Raw genomic sequence first — 17,941 nt, forward strand, 5'->3', positions numbered from 1 at the left:
GTCTGTTTTAGAAGCTAAATGCAGTATTTTTCACTTTTTAAGGTATAATTTTTATAATGCAAATAGTCATATCCTTTCTGTTTTTTAAATATAGTAGTTTTAATGTAATATTTATCCTCTAGTTGCAGTCTCATCAAATCTCAGTAAAGAATATCATTTTTAGTTTATGACATAATAATCTTCAACTGAATGGTATAAGTGTAATAACACTACAATATATAAAAAACATTGAGTATTAATATAAACTGTTCAGGTGGCAATTCTTGTTCAATAATAAGCAACATAAAACTCAATAGTGTGCCACAAAATTATATATCTAAAGCAATTATTTAGAATAGCATCAAAATTAAGAGTGCACATTAAAAAGTAGCAATTTATTTCTAAAATTTGATCCCATTTCATAGTTAATGAAACTACTTATTGTATCTTTAAATCGATAAGAAGACATCTATGCCCAAGTTACTTTAAAGTGCCAATAAATTAAATATCAACTTATCCCAATACATATTTTTCTTATGGCTTCATACTTTTTCAATAACCAATGTGATATGATTTGGTATCACTCTAAATATTTTATTTTACTGTATTATATATAAATAACTTACATTTAAATGATTCATTTAAAATATAAAAATTCTATGATCCTTGTTGAAGAGACAAACTCACTGAATATTATGTCCAATGAATGAAATATTAAACAGTAACATATACACAGTACTAAATATATCACTATCAAGTGGAGAACTATAAAAACAGCAGCTATAGATAGTACTGCAAATCAAAAACAATCATGATTCTAATACCAGACAGATTATAACTGATATCAAACAGTAAAAGGGAGAAAACAAAATTAAAGTGCAGATTGATTTTAATAATGCAGACACAGCAGGATATAATAGTGTGTAGGTCAATGCTTACATGCTAGTAGAGGTCTTTAGCGTGCAAATTAATGACATTAGGAGCCCAAATGCATTTTAATGCTATTGTAGGCATGCCAAGTTTTTCTGCTTAAAGAAACTGCATAATTTACATGCTTATGGCATATCTGCAGTAAAATGGAATTCTCTGAGATTTAATATTTATGTCAAATAGTAACTGCATTAAAGATCATTTAAATTTTTTCAAGGATTTAAAGGCATTACATTTGAGAGTTACAAACATCTTTCTAATCATCTCAAAATAATTTGCAGAATTCTGACATATACACTCCTAGAATTCCAAACTTATTTCTTGATTTTATTCAGCATTTATATTTCTGCCAGGTAGAGACCTAGTGTGTCCTCTCTTCAAGTCTATGTTGTCCAGGTGTGGCAGTTTATGATTTTGGCAAGAAAGTCTTAAAAAAGTTTAAAATAAAAATTTTAAAATGGTGGCACATAGAAGTTGTTAACAACCACGCTGTGCTCTTCAAGTTATTAAAAAACAAAAATAAAAAAAATAAAAACCCTAAAGATCTCAACTTTATATACATAGCTTTACAAAGATGGTAATCAAATTATCACCATCATCAATACTGTTTATAAATAAATGAACCACAAATTACTTTCCTGGCATAATATCACTCATATCAGTGAATTCATCAGAATTTTAAAGCATACAAACACTTGAGCCTTTTAAAACAAAAGTATCCTGAACAGAATGTATAGGACCACACTGGTTGTTATTTCTAGTGATAACTGTGATAAAAACAATCACAAACATCTAAACAGCTACTACAGAAATGCTCTTTCCCTCTTTTGTACACTAAACACTAGATGTCAAAGGCATTTAAAGATATAAAAGCTAATACGTTAAAGTTTGATTGTGTTGAGGTTTTCTTTAATAAAGAAACTTATTTTTTGTTAAATGATCCACCTTCTACTCTGCTTTCCAGGTATTTGTCCAACTCTGCCTCCTTCTTCACTGCTTCTGGCAATACTTTGGGTGCATTTGGGAAACAGATCAATATCACACTCATGTTGTCTCGACTTCCCTGGGAAGAAAAAAGTTTGAGAAAATATTTTGGTTTTCTTTTTTGCTCTTGGAAGCCTTGAGAACCTTTACAGCCATGCCAATTATAAATATACTTGTTTTAGTGAAAATATATATTGTTTTTAAGGAGGAAAAAAGTTTATGAATATGTGGAAGGTACACCTATCCTAACACATATTGTGTGCGCATATATATATATATATATATATATATATATGTGTGTGTGTGTGTGTGTGTGTGTGTGTGTGTGTGTGTGTGTGTATATATATAGTACACGTATAATCAACACTATAAAAACAGGACTGAAACACAAGTTAAATTCTACTGCAATAATAATTTTTAAAATTCTATAAAACAAAAACATTTTGAACATTTGTTGGTGGCCTACTTAACTTGAAGTGATATGATACCTAAAGACAAGTACACATATACACAGACATTCATTTAATTCAAGAAAATAGAAAATTCCAGTGGTGTTTTTAACTATAAGACCTGTAGTTACATATATACTTGACAAACTTACATTTAGAAAATTATAATAAATTGTGAGGCTAATTTACTTAAGTAGATATACATCAAGTTTATAAACCAGATTTAACTTTCAAAATCCAAAGAAATTGACAACTTTTTGAAAGCACATTCATTTTTAAAGCACCTAGATATTCAAAATACTATAATTAAAATACTTGAATCAATATGGAGTGCCTATACTTTCCCTTCCTATTAGTAATTGGAGTTAACATTTTATATTTTATTTAATCTCACTGTATGGGAAAACCGACCTTATATCATTAGTTTAAGCAACAATACAAAGATTTAATAATAAAAAATCTTGGGAAATTGTATAAAATGTGGCAAATGATAAAGTACTGAATAATTTTTTTATGAGAATAGCTTATTTTTAGAGAGAGAGGAAGGGAGAAGAGAGAAACATCAACTTGAGAGCACAACATCAATCAGCTGCCTTCTGTATGCCCCCTATCAAGGATTAAGCCCACAACCTGGGCATGTGCCCTGATCAGGAATCAAACCAGCAACCACTGGTGCATGAGATGATGCCCACGCAACTGAGCTACAACAGCCAGGGCTGAATAATTTTTAAAACAGAGTAGAATGCAGAAGAGAAAAAGTGGAATCTGAACCATATTTACTAATATCAGAATCTGACAACTCTTAAGAAAACAGCTTTTAATTTAGCTATCAAGCATTTAATTCTCAAATGCTATAGAAAAAACCCCAACAAATAGATGCTATTTTTATGCATACTAAAAGGGACAAAGAGCCGGGACCGGTTTGGCTCAATGGATAGAGCGTCGGCTTGGGGATTGAGAGGCCCTGGGTTCGATTCCGGTCAAGGGCATGTGCCCTGGTTGCGGGCATATCCCCAGTGGGGGGTGTGCAAGAGGCAGCTGATCGATAACTCTCTCTCATTGATGTTTCAAACTCTCTATCTCTCTCCCTTCCTCTCTGTACAAAAATCAATAAAAAATATTTTTTTAAAAAAATAAAAGGGACAAAGAACATATGCATCATTGTTTGATTCTCCTCAAATTCAAAAATTAATAGTGTACACTATTAAGTTGCGGCTCTATTGATTTTAACTTAAATGCTGAATGTTACATAAACTTGATTCGTGTTGGATGATACAAAAAACTGGTCTCTAAGCACGATCAGATTTTAATTAAGTTTAAGTAGAGCTGGCAGTGTGCATATAAAACTAGAGTATTGCCCTGGCACATGTGTTCCGTGGTTAGAGTGGTGGCTTGCACACCAAAGGGTCATGGGTTTGATTCCCAGTCAAGGGCATGTACCTCAGCTTTGGATTCAGTCCCCATCCCTGACCAGGGTGCATGCGGGAGACAACCAGTCAACGTGCCTCTCTCACATCGATGTTTCTCTGTCTCTCTGCCTCCTACTTTCTTTGAAAAGCAATGGAAAAAATATCCTCAAGTGAGAATAAACAAAAATTAAAATTAAAAAAATTTTAAACTATAAAGGGTATTATGTTGACTTTCTATTTCTGTATGTTAAAAGAAAATGAAATACATATAGCCTCAGAAGAGTTATACTTAATCAATATTTGTTTAAAACAATAAAAAATTTAGTCAAGGAGCATTACTGACAAGAGAGAACAGTGTGGTAGAAAGAACACTAACTCTAAGTCAAGGCTCAGATTCTAGCCTTAGTGCTACCAGAGAAATAAATTGTATAACCCTCTAGAAGTCATTTTTAACTTCTCTAGGATAGGGAACAGCATGTACACAGTGCACACTATTTGATAAACTCAGCACTTCATATCTATACATTAGCTCATTAATTTAGTTCCTTAATAATCCCAAGTTAGATATTATCTTCATTCAATAGCTGAGAGAAATTGACAATTTGTTCAATACTCTAAAGTACAAAAGTAATAGAAGTAAGCCTTGATTCTAGGTGTGTATGACTAAGTCAAAGAGCCTTCTCTGGCTTCAGCTTCCTCTGTAAAATAAAGGTGTTGAGCTGGCTCATGTTGACTCTATGTCCAAGACTATTTCTATTACATCAGACCAACTGATCACTCAGTTCTCTTTGTTGGTGCTATAGATTCATTAGACCACAGTCTCAAAGCAATAAATATACTGAGATATCACAAGATAAAAATAAAAAATTAAAATTCTAAAATATTTTTCATTTACAGATACTGAGACCTAACCTTTTGCTATCCTCCTTTTTAAAACATGCACTTTTATATAATCGTTTTACCTTTGACAATGTTATACAATATTAAAAAGCTCAAGTAGTTATGGTTACTAAAGGACTAAACATTCAGATTATAACTTGCATATTCAGTAACGGGGTTATTTATTTATAAAAAGTGTTCCTATAGTTTCATAGTGAAGAGTATCCTGCAATTATGGCAAAAATCTTATTTCTGAGAAGTACCAGGTTCTAAGATGATTCAATATTAGAATAGTAATTAAGATGGCATAAAATTATTTTATCTTAAAAAAAAAGTTTAGCTACCTTATACAAACAGGTGTCGACTACTTCATTGCAAACTTTCTCAAGGTCATCAGTGACTTCAAGTCTGGATCTTACAAAATCACAGAGCTCTTCATTTCCCATAACATCCCAAATACCATCACATGCAAGGATAATGAACTGATCATCTTCTTCAGATCTTTCAATATCATGGACTTCAGGCTCTGGAGAGACAAGCTGCTCTGTAGGACCTTTTCCATGGACACATTTGTAATCAAAGTCCCCAAGTGCCCTCGATACAGCCAGAGAGCCATTCACACGCTGAATCATTACAGAACCACCTGCATTCTGAATCCGTTCTTTTTCCAGCGGATTATTTGGTTTGTGATCTTGTGTGAAGAAATGAACTTTTCTGTTTCTACAAAGTAAACCTCTCGAGTCTCCACAGTTAATGAAATAAGTATGGTGAGGAGAAATTAACACACCCACAGCTGTTGACCCACTTCTATCTGCACCATGTTTCTTCTCTGACATAACTCTCATGTGTTCATCGATCTCCAGAAAACCTGTTCTGATTCCATTCTTTACATTTTCAACAGAAGGTGCTCCTGCAGACCCTTTAAAATCCTGGTTATTGGTGATGTGATCTAACAAATGCTCACAGCAGTATTTGGCAACCTGAGAACCAGCATGCCCATCATATACAGCAAAGAATGACCATGTTTCAAGTCCACTTGGCAAACCAATCACAGCTGTATGTGCATCCTCCATTTCAACTCGCCAGCCTTGCATGCTGCTTAGCCCATATCGCAACCCATTACCCTGCCCCTGGGCATTATGCTTTTCCATCTTTGGCTTGTCTAAAAATGCTCCCATTATGTCTTGATCCTTTAGGTCTGCAAAGGAAGAGAAACAAGAAAATTAATAACTATTTTGTAATCAAAATACATATACAACAACCTTTTAAAAGTGAAGGAGATACAAAGAAAACTTTCAATAAGAATTTACAACTCTTGTGATAAGCAGACACTCATTGTATTGCTTACTTGGAACCTAGATATTAAGAAGGAAAAATTGGAGGAAAGACTGACCAGGAATAGCTAAGAATGGACAACAGGCAGAAAGAACTCACGTATCAGGATAAAAACGGCAGATTCAACACTCTTCAAAGCATAAACACTTGAGGCAGAAAGACTTGGTAGTAGCCATCAACTTATATAAACTAGGCTTCATATTTGGGGATGCATTAAACATGTGAATCTTTTAGGGAATCTCAGAATTAAGTTGTATGTGTAAATATATTTTAAAAAGCCAAGTTAATACACAGGATATATGCAAGGCTTACTAAATCAAAAATCTTAAATTTTTAAAAATACATTTTATTGTTTTTTTACAGAGGAAGAGAGAGGGATAGAGAGTTAGAAACATCCAAGAGAGAGAATCATCCATCGGCTGCCTCTTGCACACCCCCTACTGGGGATGTGCCTGCAACCAAGGTACATGCCCTTGACCAGAATCGAACCCAAGACCTTTCAGTCCCCAGGCAGACGCTCTATCCACTGAGCCAAACCGGTTTCGGCTAAATCAAAAATTTTAATGAAACATTAAAACTTTCTTAAGTTTAATTCCAAATTACCTAGTTTTATTCCTACTCCATCAACCCTCTGAAAAAGTAAAAAGTGATCTATTCACAAAGGTCCAAATCTGCACCCTTTCCTTTTAAGTCTTAGCCATGTCAATCCCTTGCCTTTCCTACTTATTTAAAAAAAGCATACCTTTCCTTTAAAGTTTACTTAAATTCTACCCTTTCTATTCTATTGGTTTTTCAGTCTTTGATAGCCAGTAAGTTATTAAATTACCATAAGTGGTCCAGCTTCAAATTTCAAGTTGCAAAATAATTATACATACATATAACAAAGCTTACATATTAATTAATCTACTGTAATGTACTGGTATTCTATTAATCTAGTGTTAATAGCATGTATCACTATTATTATACTCTTCCAGAGGCCCAGTGAACGGATTTGTGCACCAGTAGGGTCTCTCAGCCTGGCCTGTGCCCTCTCACAATACGGGACCCCTTAGGGGATGTCGGAGAGCTGGTTTCAGCACAATACCCGCAGGCCCAATCCAGACAGAAGGGAGCCCGATCCCCGCAGGCCTGATCTAAACAGGAGAGAGCCCAATCCTGTGCATTGAGTGTCTGTCCCCTGGTGGTCAGTGTGCATCACAGCGACCAGTTGACTGGTTGTTTGGTCACTTAGACTTTTATACATATAGATGGTCATTAGGTATAAATTGTAAAGGAGACGAAAGGGACAATGGACAGCACTGTGGACAGCCTGAAAGTTTACCTAATCTAATGCTTAGCAATAATCAAAAACTAAAATCCCTGGTGTAAAAGGAGCCACACAGGCAGGAAGACAGTTGGTCAGGATTTAGGTTGGCCTTTACTTGAGTAATAGTCTAGGAATGTAGAGACTTAGGGTCCAAGTCATCAAATGAGTCACAACTGAAAACAAAGCAATTTGAAAAAAGATAGAATGAAATTTGACAGATGAAGGGGAGATGGGTAGTAGGGAGTAGGAATGGAAAAAAATTACCTAGATAAATCAGGGTACAGTTATGAGACTAGGGGATTGATGAAGTTAGTGATGCTAAGCTCTGAAAAGAAGGTAGGAGAGAAAAGGAAAAAAAGAAAAATGAAATAGTTTACCAGCAACCTTTCCTTGTTCCTTTTCCTACTAGGATCAAACAAATACACTGGCAGAGAAGTCTGGTCAACTGGTACTATAAAATAATCTCCTGCCTACTCCTCTACCCCTGTTGTAATTCCACTAATGGAAGGTAAATAATGAAAACTAATCACCATTCGTTTCTTACTTGGTATTCATCAGAGTGCTGTTCTGACACAAAGTTGATACATATTACTTTGGTAAATGTAGGGTGAATGTTTTGACTGAACAAAAATTAACATGATGACACCTTAATGGCATTGCTTAAGAATTCTAAAACTTTTTAGTGTTTTATAAGCATTATCTCATTCATTCTCCTCAAAAAACCCTATAAAGTACATAATAATAATATTTCCAATTTACAGGTGAAGAATCTTCGTGAGACTAAAAAACTTGGCCAAACTCATTCAATTGATCAATTTAGAGGAATCAGGACTCTAATTCAAACCTGCCTGACTCTAAAGCATCACTTATTACTAAGGCAATGGTTCACACAAAAATTATCTGTGGATCTTCTGAAAACTTAAGATGAACAAATCAGAATTTCCAGGATAGGGCTAGAACCTAGGTATCTGTGGAAAAGATTAGAGATAATGCCTAGAGAGGTAGAGAAGTCTGGTAAGTAGATGATTGAGCCAGATGAAGGTAAGCCATCTGCTGAAGGTAAAGCAAATTGCCTCATCTTGATACCTTTAGCTAGGCTAAAGAGAAAGGAGGAGGTATTATATTTAAGAGCAGGGGTCCTCAAACTTTTTAAAGTGGGGGCCAGATCACGGTCCCTCAGAGAGCTGGAGGGCCGGACTATATGAACTACTAATTCCTACTGTAACACCTCGGCTGCGCTCACTGCCCAAAAAACCTGGCGGGCAGGATCAGACTCCTCTGCGGGCCGCATGTGGCCCGCGGGCCATAGTTTGAAGACCCCTGTTTAAGAGGCTTGATGACCACTAATTTAGCATTCCTTATCTGTGCAATTGGGCATATTAATATCTCTGAATATTGTTGCAAGACTTAAATGAGGTTATGAGTGCAAAGTAGCCATATAGAGTCTAACAAAAATGATGCACTCAGCAAATGGAAACTAATTATTATTACACTAGAGGCCCAATGCACAGCTGTGCACGGTGGGGTCCCTCCGCGCGGCCTACAGGGATTGGGCCGAAACCGGCAGTCCAAGACTGCCTGCCACCACTTGATAGGCTCGCTGCAGCTCTGCTGCAGTCTCTGGGCTGCGGCCAGTCATGAGTCCTGTGTCTGGCACTTGTTGGCCAGCTGAGTGGCACTCCCGCTGTGGGAGCACACTGAACACCAGGAAGCAGCTCCTGCATTGAGCGTCTGCTCCCTAGTGGTCAGTGCACATCATAGCGACCAGTTGACCAGTCATTTGGTCGCTTAGGCTTTTATATATATAGAAGACAGATTCCTACATACGTAGCCATATCTAGATTCTGATTATCACCTAACAGGAGCCTGTTCCCTTATAGAAAAGTCCAGAAATTATTTTCCAGATGGACATATGAAACTACCAAATAATTCTTTGAAGACAAATAGGGTATACTTCCTAAAACCAAAACCCAAACTTTTGAAATACAAATATTAGAAATATAAAATTTTAGGTCCAGCTCAATAGCAAATGTACAATATAGTCATGGCAAACTAATTTTGTGGTTGAACTTTTAATATACTGAAAATAGGCAATTCATAAATCTTACCTCCTGGAGTTCTGAATAATTTATAGAATCCTGGTGTAGGAGCCAACTATAGCTAATACATACAGCAGATGGTTGTGTAAATATAATTCTTACCAGGAATTATTTACTTACAAATACTACGTTTACATAGTCATCTTCCATAAGTGAACTACTAAAGAATATTTTATTAAATTATTAAATTGGCATATATTTATAAGTAATAGATGCCCAAAAAAGATTCAATTTGTCCATGAAAGTTTAAGTTTCTGAACTTACTTAAGAAATTTAGTTCTCACCAAGTCTTAAATCTACTCTCTCATATCTGTTTCTCTCTCTTTCGCTCTTCCTTCCTCTCTCTCTAAAAAAAAAAAAAAAATCAATAAACATCCTCCGGCAAGGATAAAAAAATAAAGTGAAAACTGGTAAATTAAATATTCAACTCAAGTAGTGAAAAGTACAATCAATCACACACAAAACTTAAGAAAAGCTGAAGGAGTGTATTATGAAAAATTAAGGTAAACATGATAAGTTATGAGAGACAAATGAGTAAAATAGATAAACCACCAGTTAGCCTAATTGAGAAAATTATTAAAATATCAAACTAGCCCTAGCTGGTTTGGCTCATGGATAGAGTGCCGGCCTGTGGACTAAAGGGTCCCAGGTTAGATTCCAGCCCAGGACACATGCCCGGGTTGTGGGCTCAATCCCCAGTGGGAGTCATGCAGGAAGCAGCTGACCAATTATTCTCTCTCATCATTGATGTTTCTATCTGTCTCTCCCTCTCTGAAATTAATAAATTTTAAAAAATTAAAACAAAATCTAAAAAAAATAAAAAATAATAATAATCTGAAACAGGCTATCCATACCTCATAGATAGAAAGAGGTTTTATTTCTTTGTTTTACATTTTATAAAACACACTGTACAATTCTTTGCTAATAAATTTGAAAATATGAAGGACACTGACAATGTTCCTAGAAAAATAATTACCAAACTTTTTCAAGCTTATAAAGACCTGTAACCCTCAAATGAAATTAGAAATTTATCGAAGAACTATCCCTCAAAAAAAATGTTCCAGAACAAAAAGACCGAAGAACCATTCATTCCAGGTTAAATAAAACTAAAAGATATTATATCAAAGTGTAATGTGTGATCATGCACTGGTTTATATATATTTGTGTGTGTGTGTGTGTATGTGTGTGTAAAGAATTTGCATGTGCATACACAGAGAGTAGAAAAATTTATAAAACAAATGCAGCTAATGCTAACAGTGGTTGGCCATTTACATAAATCTGAAAGTTCATTGTACTCTTTTCAAATTTTCTGTAAGTTTACAAAGAAAGCTCCCCATTTTTCACAAATCTACCATAATCTACACTAAAAGAAACATGCAAATTAACCATCACTCTGCTACACCCACCAGCCAATCAGGAGTGAGTATGCAAATTAGCTCAACCAAGATAGCAGCCAGCCGTGGAGTTGTAGCAAGCAAGAGGCTTGGGTTGCCCTGGCAATGGAGAAAGTCAAGCTTCCTGCCTGCCCTGGCCTCTGCTCAAGGCTACAAAGTTTCAATTATAGAAGATAAATAAATCCCAACAAAGATGGTGGCGGCCACGGAGCTGGAGCTGAGCAGGAGGCTTGGGTTTCCTCCAGCGATGGAGGAAGCCAAGCTCCCATCTATCCTAACCTCCACTCAAGACTACAAAGCTTCAATTATAGAAGATAAATAAATCCTAGATATTTGCTTCCAGCCAGCCCTGGCCTCTGCTCAAGGAGACACTGGGGGGGGGGGGGGGGGGGGGAAGAAAAGAAAAGAAAAAAAGGAGGGGCTGGGACCTTGGGTAGCTGAAGGGTGATCAGGCCAGGATGGGATGGCAGGGGCTGTTGGGGGTAAGCAGACCAGCAGGGGGGCCAGTTGGAGGTGATCAGGACAGCCGGGGGGGGGGGGGGGGGGAGCCTGTTTGGAGTGAGCAGGCCAGCAGGGGGGGCAGATGGGGGTGAACAAGCCAGTGGAGAGGGAAGGTGGGGGCAAGCAGGCCAGCAGGAGGGTGTGAGTAGGCTGGCACAGGGGACAGTTGGGGGTGAGTTGGCTGGTGAGGGGGCAGTTGGGGGTGATCAGGCCAGCAGGCAGAGTGGTTAGGGGCAATCAGGCAGGCAGGCAGCAGCTAGGAGTCCCAGATTGTGAGAGGGATGTTTGCCAGTTTAAGCCTGATTCCTATAAACTGGCAGTAGGACATCCTTTGAAGGGTCCTAGATTGGAGAGGGTGCAGGCCAGGCTGAGGAACACTCCCCTCACCCCTGTGCAAGAATTTCGTGTAACAGGCCACTAGTACTGATATAAAAACTGACAAAGATAGCACTAAAAAAACCTATAATCTAAATACACTCATTAATACAGATGTAAATAACCCTAAGTAAAACATAAGCATTTTTTACAAATCACCGAGGATACATTTTAGGAATTTAACCCTGAGCCAACCTATTAATGTTTCATTTTTTAAAAAGTTCCAAGTAAAAAAACATCACATCATCTCTTTATATGCTAAAAGGAATCTGATAAAATTCATTCCATAATATGATAATATATACATTTCAAGCCAAACAGGGAGCATAGTGATTAGAACAATTTCCAGAAAACCAGGATACATGCTCTTATCCCTATTATTTAGCAATGTCTAGAAATAGTGATCAATGAAATGAAGATTTTTTTAAAGGGGCAAAAATTATGAGACAAAATCAAAGTATTATTTGCAGATAATGATTATATGATGGCAAACTCAAAATCTAAAACATTAGGAATAAAGAAAGTTCAATAAGATTGGAAATGCCGTATTTTTCGGACCATAAGATGCACCGGACCATAAGACGCACCAGTTTTTAGAGAAGGGAAATGAAGAAAAAAAGATTCTGAAACAAACAGTGTCCTAAAATATTTTATGTGTATTAAAACCCAACATCACAGTCATAAACACATGTAATCAACCCTGTAAAGTAAACAGCAGCATTTAGAACCATTTTAGAGCCGGGCAAGCACACAGAGACCACACAGAGCCGGGCAAGTAAAAAAACTTTTTTTTTACAGTATATGTGTAGGCTATAATTGGACCATAAGACGCAGGGACTTTTCCCCCCCACTTCAGGGGGGGAAAAAAGTGCGTCTTATGGTCCGAAAAATACGGTAATAATCACTTAGAGAAAAACCAAATCTATCTAATTTAAAAATCAACAAGAAATGATTCAAGATCTTTAAGAGAGCCTCAGGATAAAGACACTACCTTTTCTTAGATAGTAAACATCTAAAGCCCACTATTGGCAAAGAAGTAGAAATATATCCTTTTCTTACGCAGGAGAGCAAACTGGTACTTTTCTGAAGGATATGTATTATATACATTAATTTTAAATGTTGACTTTTTTTTTTTAAATGTTGACTTTCATATAAATGTTATATTTACATTTTGAAGGGCTTCTCTGTTTCAAATGTTTTTTTTTAAAGTAGATAACACAGAACATTAGAGACCAAGCTACCTTTGCTAATGATACACTCTTAAGATACAAAGAACTTTGTGAAGCTGAAACTGTGAAACTTGGGCTCAAGTAACAGCGACAGAGAGAAGTCCACATTCTTCAGGGAACTAACAATGTACTGTACAAGGCTGGAATAGACCCCAGGTTTACTGAAGTTACTAGTATGTGCTTAGTGAACAGAAGTATAGAGATATATAAGCCTAATCATTTTTTAAAAGTTGAATTTATTGGGGTTACATTGGTTGGCAAAACCATACAGGTTTCAAGTGTACAACTCAGCAAAACATCTGCACACTGCATCGTGCGCCCATCACCCCAAGCAAAGTATCTTTTCATCCCCAATCCCTAGCCCCCTTGCTCTCCTCTAGCTATCCCCCTACATTCCCACTTTCCCTCTGGCTTATCACTATGCTGTTTGTCTAAGTCTATGTGTTATGTATATATGTTGTTTGGCTAATCCCTTCACCGTCTTTCATCCAGACTCCTCCTCCTCCCTGATAGCTGTCAGTCTGTTCCATAGATCATGACTCTATTTTGTCTGTCAGTTTATTCTGTTCATTAGATTCCACATATAAGTGAGATCTTATGATATTTGTCTTTCTCTGACAGTCTGAGATAAGACTAATCTTGATGTTGTTATCAATAATGAGGGGAACCAAGCGTTTAACCTAAGACATGGTTCAGACTGGGTACCCCAGGGACAAGATGTAGGCACATGCAAAAACATTAAATAAGAGCCGAAACCGGTTTGGCTCAGTGGATAGAGCATCAGCTTGGGGACTGAAGGGTCCTGGGTTGATTCCGGTCAATGGCATGTATCTTGGTTGTGGGCACATCCCCAATAGGGGGTGTGGAAGAGGCAGCTAATCGATGACTCTCTGTCATCAATGTTTCTAACTCGCTATCTCTCTCCCTTCCTCTCTGTACAAAATCAAAATAAAATATATTAAACAAAACAAAACAAAACAAAAAACATTAAATAAGAAGGGTGAAAAGAAAAAGAAAAAATAGCCCAGTTGTGTGGCCAGTTGTTTGAACATTGTTCCATTCATCAGGAGCCTCCCAGATTGATTCCTGGTCAGGGCACATGCTGAAGTTGTGAGCTTGATCCTTGGGATGGGATGTGTGGGAGACAGCTGATCAATATTTCTATTTTCTTTCCTCTCTCTAAAATCAATAAAAGATTTTTTTTTAAAAGCAAGAAAACAAAACTAATAACTTCTATTTAACATGAGATTGCAAAACTGAATTCCAACATACCAGTATATAAGGAAAATTAAGATGGACAGCCAAAAAACCCAATTGTAGGAATTCAATCTAGAAGAAAAAAATAGCACTGGCCAGGTGACTCAGTTGATTGGTAGTAGTATCATTCCATAAACCAAAAAGTTGCAGGTTCCATTCCCCATCAGGGCAAATACCTAAGGTTTCTGGTTTGACCCTAGTCGGAGTGTGTACAATAGGCAGCCAACTGGTATTTCTCTCTCACACTGATGCTAGAGAAACATATCCAAGGGTGAGGATTAAAAAAAATAATAGAAAGAATGACAATTTGTAAGTAACTTAAAAGACGTATGTTTAGGAGCCTCCTAAAGTTAAGAACAGTGACATGAAGGAAATTTTTTTTTAAATTCATAAATCAAACCAGAATAGGTAGCTGTTAAAAGAGAGAAACAGAGACGCAAAGAGAGAGAATGTGAACAGGAGAAACACAGTCAGAGAAACAAAAACTGAGGCCAAATAAACTCAAGGTGTAAATTAGTAAATTGGAAAATAATGCTTAGGAATTGCCTAGAACAGTGGTCAGCAAACTCATTCGTCAACAGAGTCAAATATCAACAATACAACGATTGAAATTTCTTTTGAGAGCCTCATTTTTCAAACTTAAACTTGTTCTAACGCCACTTCTTCAAAACAGACTCGCCCAAGCAGTGGTATTTTGTGGAGGAGCCACACTCAAGGGGCCAAAGAGCTGCATGTGGCTCACGAGCCATGGTTTGCCAACCACTGGACTAGAACACAACACAAAGATTAAGAGGAAACACTGGAAAAGCAATATTCAAAGACATGAAAACTAAGGAATTTTCTAGAAATGAAGTTTTCAGATCAACAATGTATTTCAAAGAGTACCCACAGATAATATAGCATACACATACCGAGGCGTATCATGGGAACATCAAGAATGCTAAACAAACAACAAATCCTAACATTTATATCATACTTAAAATATGTAGGGCTCTGTCCTAAGTGCTTTACATATATTAATGTAATCATCACTACAAACTGCTCCCCATGATACAGACATTATTTCATTATCTCTGTTTAGACTTGCCCAAGATTTCACAACAAGCAGTGGTGACAAGATACAGAATAGGAATAAAAAAAAAAAGAGAGAGAAATTATATATAAAGGTATAACAATTATATAGAGACCAGCCTTCTCAGAGATCAACTCTGCCAATTTTCATAATATGTACAATGAAATATCCTGAGGGTGTTAATAGGAAGGGGGGGGAAAAACCTATGATCCAAGAATTCTTTATTTGCTTTAAAAAATATCTTATGCAAAATACACTTTCAGATAAAAACTAGCCATACTCTGTTATTATGATTACTAAAGGATGCACTTTAGCAAGAAGAAAAGTAAACCTAGGAGTGTGATACAATGAACAGTAAATACCTCAGAAACTGGCAAAATATACTAGCTGATTAAATTAGGTATTAACTATATTTTTTAGAAAATCACTTTTTTGCTACAAAAAGGGGAAATATGGCAATTCTCAAATGGCTGCAGAGTATTAGTAAGTGGAAGTTAACATTGACACTCTCTTAGGACCAAACTGGAACTACAACTAAAATACAGAAAAACTGCCTGAAATATCAATGTAAAACTAGCTGGAGAAAACCCTAATAACCAAGTTGGAAAATGGAAACTGTATAGAGATTGGTAGGAAGTGTGGAGGCATAAAAGGGTTGGCCTGGCTCCCACAGACAGCATCTGAAGCTCTGAAGATCTTTCTGAGCTGTGGAGAGCTCCCACTGAAAACTCCGGGATCTAAACCCCAAGCTGGGCACCCAGCCCAGAGCACCAGAACTGAGAAAGGTGCATAATATCTGGCTGTGAAAAGCATCAGGGTTGCTGTCTGTGAGAGACAGTTGCAAATGCAAGCACCCTCTAAAAGAGCCAACACACAACACTCACCTTGGGCTCCAATGAAGGGAGAACAGAGTGGACCGGAGCAGTATAAAGAAGAGTCCAGGGTTAAGAGCATTGGGGTTGGAGCCTGGAGGGCAGACACCCTGGTTTCCTGTGCTGAGTCATTCCCTCATGCTGCAGAGGACATCTTTCTCCAGCAGAACTTTGCCATGTAAGTAGATATTGCCAGGTGCAAGGCAGTTGCTCCACCCTGTTTGAAGACCTCTTGCTCCACTGTGTGGTTGACAGCCTGAAGCTAATAAAGTTTGAGGGTCAAGTGGACTGCAGGCAAAGGCAGATCTATGGAGGATTTGAGTCTTTGCCTGATCTCTTTCTGGGCCTGAGGCTAGGAAAAGCAGATCTTGGTGCACATCTTGGTATTTTCCAAAGGCACCCAGTCCCAGCAGATGGAGCTACAACCTATGGATTGCTGACAGCTCCAAACAGGGTACTCAGTCACAAACAGCATCTAGCAGATTTCTGCACTAGATATTGGGAGTTGTAGCAGAATTACCTAATGCAGAAACACAAACCAAAAGAGGCGGCCAAATAGGGGTGACAAAAACAAAACAACAAAAAAAAACCGCCCAAAATAAATGAACAAGAAAATTCTCCAGAAGAAGAGATAAATGAAATGGAGAAAAGAAAGTTATCAGGCATGGAGTTCAAATAATGATGGCAAAGATAGCCAACAGCATGAGTAAAGATATAGTAATTATGAAAAAAGACCAGTCGTGAATAAAGAATGACAAAGCACTAATAAAGAACACAGTGGAAGGAATACACAACAAATTAGGGGAAGCTGGAGAACAGATCAGTGAATCAGAAGACAGGACAGAAAAAAATTACTCAGGGAACCAAAAAAACAGGAGCTGTGGGCCAACATGAAATGGAACAACATTCACATAACAGGAGTGCCAGAAGGGGAAGAAAGTGAGCTAAGGATAGAGAACATATTTAAAGAAATCATGGCAGAAAGTTCCCCTAAACTGGAGAAGGAAAAAGTCACACAAGTGCAGGAGACACAGAGAGTCCCAAGCAAGAAGAACCCAAACAGGCCCACACTCAGACACATCATAATAAAATTCAAAAAATTAAAGACAAAGAGAGAATCTTAAAGGCAGTGCAAGAAAAGCAATTTGTTACTTACAAAGGAGATCCCATAGGCTGTCAGCTGATTTATCATCAGAAACTCTACAGGCCAGAAGGAAATGGCATGAAGTATTCAAGGTAATGAAAAGCAAAAATCTGAAACCAAAATTACTAATATCAGGCAAAGCTATCATTCAAAACAGATGGTGAAATAAAGAGTTTTCCAGACCAAAAAGAAGAGGCTAAATGAATTTATCAACACAACTGCAAGAAATGCTAAAGGGACTGCTGTAATGAGAAGAAACAGAAACATAGGCATAAAGAAATAAAATGACAATAAATAAGTACCTATAAAAATAACCTTAAATATAAATGGATTTAGTGCTCCAATCAAAAGACATAGTGTAGCTGAATGGATCCAAACCATAACCCAATTATATACTGCCTATAAGAGACCCACCTTAGAACAAAAGATGCCCAAAGGATGAGAGTGAAGAGATGGAAATTTTTTTTTCATGAAAATAGAAAAAAAAAACAAAAACAAAAAGCTGGGGTAGCAATACTCCTATCTGACAAAAGAGACTGACAAGACACAATAAAGATCACTACATGATACTAAAGAGATCAATCTAACAAGAGAATTATAACCTTGGAAAAAATATATGAACCCAATATAGTAGCACCTAAATATATGAAGAAAAAAAAACTTCTAGAGGACTTAAGAGAGAGATAGCAAGACAATCATAGTAGGGGACTGTAACAACCCACTGACT

At 36.9% G+C, this 17,941-nt stretch overlaps 1 protein-coding gene across 2 annotated transcripts in view; it reads right to left on the reverse strand.

Annotated features, from left to right (window-relative positions):
* The window catches only part of PPM1A (protein phosphatase, Mg2+/Mn2+ dependent 1A), a 47,250-nt gene that overhangs the window by 13,520 nt on the left and 15,789 nt on the right, over positions 1–17,941 (reverse strand). For both annotated transcript variants that reach the window (XM_084883267.1, XM_084883266.1), the window contains exons 2-3: positions 4,975–5,828; positions 1,855–1,972 (exon numbers count right to left, since the gene is read on the reverse strand). In XM_084883267.1, the coding sequence (XP_084739393.1) occupies positions 1,855–1,972; positions 4,975–5,808 (952 nt within the window). In that variant the 5' untranslated portion in view covers positions 5,809–5,828. The remainder of the gene's footprint in view (positions 1–1,854; positions 1,973–4,974; positions 5,829–17,941) is intronic.

This window comes from Pipistrellus hanaki, assembly GCF_964339955.1.
Source record: "Pipistrellus hanaki genome assembly, chromosome: 1".
In the NCBI taxonomy this organism is placed as follows: Eukaryota; Metazoa; Chordata; class Mammalia; order Chiroptera; family Vespertilionidae; genus Pipistrellus; species Pipistrellus hanaki.